The sequence below is a fragment of the Brassica oleracea genome, chromosome C5 (assembly GCF_000695525.1).
Source record: "Brassica oleracea var. oleracea cultivar TO1000 chromosome C5, BOL, whole genome shotgun sequence".
Lineage (NCBI taxonomy): Eukaryota > Viridiplantae > Streptophyta > Magnoliopsida > Brassicales > Brassicaceae > Brassica > Brassica oleracea.
Window position 1 is genome coordinate 9066324 of NC_027752.1, and position 6518 is coordinate 9072841.

The 6518-nt window shown below is 31.5% G+C and overlaps 1 protein-coding gene and 1 long non-coding RNA gene across 3 annotated transcripts in view; both read left to right on the forward strand.

Annotated features, from left to right (window-relative positions):
- Positions 1–910: 910 nt before the first annotated feature.
- LOC106344060 (transcription factor MYB32-like) lies at positions 911–3434 on the forward strand. Of its 2 annotated transcripts, XM_013783442.1 has the most exons (4): positions 911–1174; positions 1788–1917; positions 2773–2959; positions 3055–3215. In XM_013783442.1, exons 1-4 carry the CDS (start codon positions 1042–1044, stop codon positions 3097–3099), a joined length of 495 nt encoding a protein of 164 aa, XP_013638896.1. In that variant the 5' UTR covers positions 911–1041; the 3' UTR covers positions 3100–3215. The 2 variants fall into 2 exon arrangements, with proteins under 2 accessions (XP_013638896.1, XP_013638895.1); XM_013783441.1 differs by having other exon boundaries at positions 2773–3434.
- Positions 3435–6019: 2585 nt separating this feature from the next.
- Positions 6020–6518, forward strand: part of LOC106294044 — a 7442-nt gene continuing 6943 nt past the window's right edge. Inside the window, exon 1 of the long non-coding RNA XR_001260718.1 lies at positions 6020–6283. This is a non-coding gene — a long non-coding RNA (uncharacterized LOC106294044). The remainder of the gene's footprint in view (positions 6284–6518) is intronic.

Consider the following 6518-nt stretch of genomic DNA (forward strand, 5'->3'; position numbering starts at 1 on the left):
GCCCATTCGTTCATGCAACTTTCATGTAGATTGTGATCAGTTTTAATATTCATCATTCTAGCAGCTAACGACAATTTAGAGAGACCTTCTCTACAACCACTGTAAAGTGGTTGATTCGCCGCGTTTAACATTTCGTAAAACTTTTTTGCATCTATATTAGGTTCTTCATCATGAGCTACGAATGCATCAGCTACCATATCATGAACCCTATCATAATCTACCATCTCCTCCTGATGGTAACTATGTTCATTATGCAAATGATGATCAACGGTTCTTTTTCTCTGAAAATTGCTATTACTACTACTAGCTTCATTCTGATCATAATTAAAACCTTCTCCATGTTGAAACCAGATATAGTAATTTGGCGTGAAACCTCTATTTATTAAATGCTTCCAAACATTTTCACGGTTTGCCAGTTTCGAATTGTTGCAAGGACAGAACATCTTACCACTTTCTTGGGCGAGCGGTGTTGAATCTGCTTGATGCATAAATGTCTCCAGACCCGCAAGGTATTCTTTCGTCACTCTCCCGTTAGCATCTCTATGCATATACATCCACTTCCGCAACTCGTGAATAGTCCCGGAGCCAGCCATTTTTTTTCTTTCACGTTTTTTGTTGTTCGTGTGTTTAAAATGATGTTTAAACATCCATATTTATAGGAAATTTTGAATCTGGTAGTTGTAATTTTCCTATGAATTTACGACGAAAACTACTAGAAGTGTATAAGTGGATTAGAGATGGTCTAAGTGGATTAGCAGAAAATATAAAAATAGAAGTGAATTTTCCTATGAAACGCACCTTTTACCGTTTTGAAAACTACTATACAAAAAATAATTAGCAAATAAAATATTCATATAAAACAAAAGATGTGGGGTATTTATAGAGTAGCTACAACTCTTATTTCATTCAAGAGACCATTCTAAAATAAGTGAAAGTATTAGGGAGATCAGCCCTCAGTTTTTCCATATAAGTCAGTAAGCTCTTGCCCTGTCATAAGGTGAATATCACGTGGCGATATAGACTTGGCCGGGCTGAGAGATTATGGGCAGAGCGACGTGGTTCGATGCCGACGGGACGAAGAGAGGAGGATGGACGGACGAGGAAGACCAAAAACTCGTCGCTTATATCAACGAATACGGCATCGGCGACTGGCGTTTTCTCCCTCGCAAAGCTGGTAGTTATCTATATTTTACCCTATACAGCTATATGATTTTTTTGTTTGTTTAGTACTAAACACCAAAACATGTTTCGTAGGAGGAGCTAGCGGCATAATTATTGTGTCGTTTTTATCTAACTCCACCACAAACATGATAGATTTTTGTAAATAGTGACAAAATGAAATTAATACTCACTTTCTTGTGTCATAATCGTAACCAAACTGAAATTAAGTGATAAACTGAGAAACTTTTAATCAAAAGGATTTTTGATATTTTTGGCTAAATCAACAACAACTGAAGACTAGAAGTAAAATAGAGTGTAAAACGTAAAATAAGGGGATACTTTACGTGTTTGACCAAAAAAAAGGGATACTTTACGTATTAATCATTGCTTATAACTTTTTATCATTATCGTAATTTTCTTGTAAATACGTGAATGTGTTTCATGTGAGTTTTCTGTATATATTGCAAATCTGCCTGCATAGAAAAGTAATATGTTCCTGACGATATCAGTCATTTTTAGACATAAGTTTCCAAAGGTTTAAATCATAGTACTCCTAAAGCAAAAAAATTCACAATATTAAACTGCTATAATAATTTATGTTTTAATCTTATTGGTGATGAAAAAAGGTTTGCAGAGATGTGGAAAGAGCTGCAGATTGAGATGGCTTAACTATCTAAGGCCTGGGGTCAAGAAAGGCAAATTCACTCCTGAAGAAGAAGAAGCTATTATCAATTTCCAGTCTATTCTCGGGAACAGGTATATCAATAAATTAATCATATAAAACCGATTTGCCATAGTCAGAGTTTCATGCTTATATTATGTATATAAAATTATAAATGCTAAATTTGTTCAAAAAAAAAAAAATTATAAATGCTAATATTAAAGCATATGTATGTACTATGTATATTCAAGACACCAACTGTAAAAATTAATTGTTGTGAGAGACAATCGCCTAGTGGATTGGTGGTATACGGATACAGCTATTAGGGCACAGCTTCTATTCAAGACACTGGCACCAATTGTAAGAATTAAATGTTGTGAGAAGCAATATTAATTATGATTATATTTTTAACACACGTAAATTAGATATTACAGCATAATGGTACTACAATTTTCATCCACCTATTATTTTGAATATTTAATTATTATTTAGCAACCGGGAGAACTACATATTTTTTACAGATTTTAAATAAATTTATTTTATTTATCTAAGTCAGATATATATTGAGTGAATTGGTTAAAAAATCATAAAGAAGTATGAGAGAGAAGCAATGAAAACTAAATAAAAACTGATCAATAAAATCATTATTATGTATACATCAATATGTTAATATTTTAATTAATTCAATTATTTGATTAAAATTTAATATTTTAATAGAAAATATACTATTTGAAAGCATAAATGGTTTATGAGTTTTTCAGCTTTTGAAAGTTTTTCCAATCAGAAACTATTCTCTTGTCTTTTTTCTATCATAACTTTCATTTTCTTAATTGTTATGGTGAAAAACTATTGTACAAAACTGCCAATGCTAATGTTCCAATATGGTAGATAATTCTCAATGCTTTTTTTGTTAAAGAAATTTAGGTTGAACTAAAAAGAATCTGTTGTAGATGGGCTGCCATAGCACAGCAGATGCCGGGTCGATCAGACAACGACATCAAAAACCATTGGAACTCTTGTCTCAAGAAAAGGCTCGAGAGAAACGGAATCGACCAAATGACACACCAACCAATCATTAACCTCGCCGTCAAAATACCGTCGTTCAACATAGATTGCGGCAACTCTTCCTCCTCGACGGTGAGTCCATCTCCGTCTTTCTCCTCCTCCGGCTCAGCCAGTCTCCTTAACAGGCTTGCCACGGGTATCTCATCTAGAGAACACGGTGTCGACAGGATCAAGAACATCTTGTCGGATCCGAGAACGCCAATCATTACTAGTCAAGAAGAAGAGTTTGAAGAGTCGAACAAGGATCATGGGAAGGCTTTAGCAGGTGATGATCAGGAAGATGATTTTCTGATGTGGGACGAGGAAAATATGAGGCGTTTTATGGATGAGATTGGTCAAATGGACTTTGAAACTAACGGAGTATATAACTCTAGTTCGTCATCACCGTATAGTGTCTATGAGACTGGCCTACTTGATGACTGACCTACTTGATGATCATCTCATTTGCTTAATAAATGGTTTAATATGAGAGATGATCGTTTATGTATTTACTTAGTACATTTTATTCTTTTGCACGTTGCGACAAAGAATAATGCTCATCTACCGACCAGGAGAATAATTTCTTTAAAGTGATGTGTCTCAGTTTAATTAACATTTAGTATAAAAGATGGGTGCAGTGAAACAAAATAGGAAATTTATGATTTTTTCATAATTTTTTTTTTTCTTTTTCAAATTTTTTTTAATGATTTGTGATGATTTTCTGCTAATCGGGCAATTATTTATTTGAATTTAATCCTGTAGAAAATCTTATGTAGTTTTTCTTTATGACTTAACAAGCATTTTGTCTTACCAGTTGTGAAAAAGGGAACAAGGAAACTATTTTTTATTTAATAAAATAAAATCTATGTTGACAATTCAATCTCATTCATTCTTATCTCATTTTATAGAGTAGGTGTTTTAACAAGAAAAAACAAAAGACAATAATAAGTCTGTGATAATTGCTTTTTCTTCTGTCTTTCCTGGTCCACACACTGCTTTGGAGTTTAGGTTTTTATGTAACTTTATGTAATATTTACATAGTTGTATTTTTATTTGGCTATGATCCTTTTTTTTTTTTTTACGTCCAACGGCTATGATCCATTTATAGACTACAAATGGTAACATTTCATTATTAATGAAATAAATCTGCGTAGTTTTTGCAAGGAAGCGCACTTATTTATCATTATATACATCCTAATTTTACAGAAAATTCCCTATATATTAATTGATAAACATTACTAACATTGTTTTGTAGCCATGTGTCACCATGAGAATGAAATTAAGAATTTTTAGAAAAATAGGTTGGTCTATCTTAACATATATTATAGTTTTTTATTAAATTAACTATCAAAATGATAAAAAGGGTATAAAAGAATATTATCGCACTTTCTTTAAACAAAAGCTACGGAATTAGCTAATATGATTAACATATATATGATAATTAATGGTTATAAATAATAAATATTTGATAACAATTTTGTATCTTACCTTTTTTGTTTAATTTTATATTATTAAAAGATATTAAACAATCATATTAACCATATAATAAAAAATTAGATTTTTTCTTATATGTTATATTTTAAATTTTTAAAACGACTATAAATTATTAAAAATGTTAAATGTCTCACACTAAAATTTTGTGATCAATGGTTTAAATTTTTTTGTAATAACAAGATACAAATGATCATAAAATCGTATGAATATGAAGTCTCATTTAATTGACATTCATATTATATATTAATATAGTTTTAAATTAAACTATAACATATAAAAATACATTAATATGTTAATTTCTAAATTTGTATTGAAAAAGTATTGAAACTTTAATAATTTAATTTTGAAATTTGCATTGAAAAAATTGCACATTAGAAATTTTGTGTTTATCATATGAGTTCAAATTCTCAATAATAAATATTTATATTAAAATACATTATATATATACATATAGTATATTTATGTGTTTACTCTAATTTAATTATATACATGATACGTAAATGAGCACAAATGAATAATAATATATAAAAATTATTTTAATATATAACATTAATTCCGCGCAATGCGCGGATCAACCTAGTATACATTATATTCTCTTTACTTTTATGAACATTAGCGCGATTGTTCTTTCAATAAAAAAAATAACATTAGCACGACCCCTTACAGACGGTTTAAAATCAAGAAATATTGGCAAAGAAAATCAAGATATATAGGCAACGGTGTGAGTTCCGTGACTTTATTGTATGTGCTGAAATGTCTATATCATAACATCGTGGCATAGTGCGGTCCAAACTGACGTCGCCAGGACCACATGTAAAACGAAGTTGTCATATAGCCACGTGGAAAACGGACCTCCCTATCAACTACGTTTTTAATTTAGTCATGTGATAGGTATGCGCCTACTTAATTATTGTGTTACATTATTGAAAGCATACTTTTTTTTTAATTTGTTGATCATTTTATAAATTGACTCGAGTATGTTGTTATTAGGAAGAAAATAATTGAGTGGAGTATTATCACCGTAGTAAAGTTTCAAAAGCAAATATGCTTATATGCAGTTATTAAATTAAAGTAAAGACAAGTATAAATTGTATATTCATTATTTATATGATGTTTTTTTCTTGAACTTTAAATTTATTAAATCTTATACAATAAAACAGACTTGCTTCTCTCTTCATTAAGCCACGTCATCAGGTAGGAGAGGGCAAATCTTGACACGTCATCTGCTAAATCTCGACATGTCATCTGCTAAATACCACACTTCCGGTAGCAAAAACAAACCAACAAATTAGCCCACTAAAATTAAAAGCATTGCAAAGTTAAGAACCGTAATCCACTCTCCGTAATTATCTTCGTAGCCCACTTAAGGCCCAACTCTCCTTACAAAGACGGTCTTCTCCATTCTCTTATTTTGTTGAGCCGGTGTTGCAACGTTTGGGTAACGCTATTAACTCCAGCCATCTCTCCACCTCTACACCTTCCCACCAAGGTTTGCCAAACCCTAATTTTTAACAAGCGACTTCTCAGGTACTCCTTCACCTCTATATAAAATTTCACTCCGAATTACAGACCACCATATTACCAGTCCATCAACGCAATTTCATTTGCATAAATGTTTCATAAACAAAAGGTCATTAACTACAAATACACGAGTTGCTTTACTCACATCTTAATATCCTTTGATATATGTCTTTCTTTACTGTCTAACACGTCAAAAATGTCTTCAAATCTATTTAGAAAGTTGTGATAGTTACAGGAAATGAGCTTGGATGTTAACATGACTAGCAATGTTGGTCTTCAAGGTTCCCTTGATTCTGTTGGTGAATCAAGTTGAACGAATGGTTCAGATGGGAACACACAACGATATATTTCTTGAAAAACTGATTCTAACTTTATGGTTAAGAGTCTTACGCATAAGAAACTGTATGTTAATAATTACTAATTATTGGTGGTTTTACATAAAACTCAAGCCTCAGAAACTGATATTGGTGGTTTCCCTTTGTTTTGTTGCAGTCATCAGTTGGGCATACGGTTTTATCAATTACTCAACCTCGACCGTAAGTTCTATTTCTTCTTAATTATTCAAGGGCTGTTTATAACTTAAGCTTTTTTCTCTGTTAACAAGTCTGGAAGCAGTCAACCTGCGTAAGGTCAACAA

Excerpts from the sequence above, each read along its gene's own strand:
- LOC106344060 (XM_013783441.1), top strand. The coding sequence starts at position 1,042 with ATGGGCAGAGCGACGTGGTTCGATGCCGACGGGACGAAGAGAGGAGGA. Across the intron at positions 1,175-1,787 it reads TTTTCTCCCTCGCAAAGCTG|GTTTGCAGAGATGTGGAAAG; the intron begins GTAGTTATCTAT and ends TGATGAAAAAAG. Across the intron at positions 1,918-2,772 it reads CAGTCTATTCTCGGGAACAG|ATGGGCTGCCATAGCACAGC; the intron begins GTATATCAATAA and ends AATCTGTTGTAG.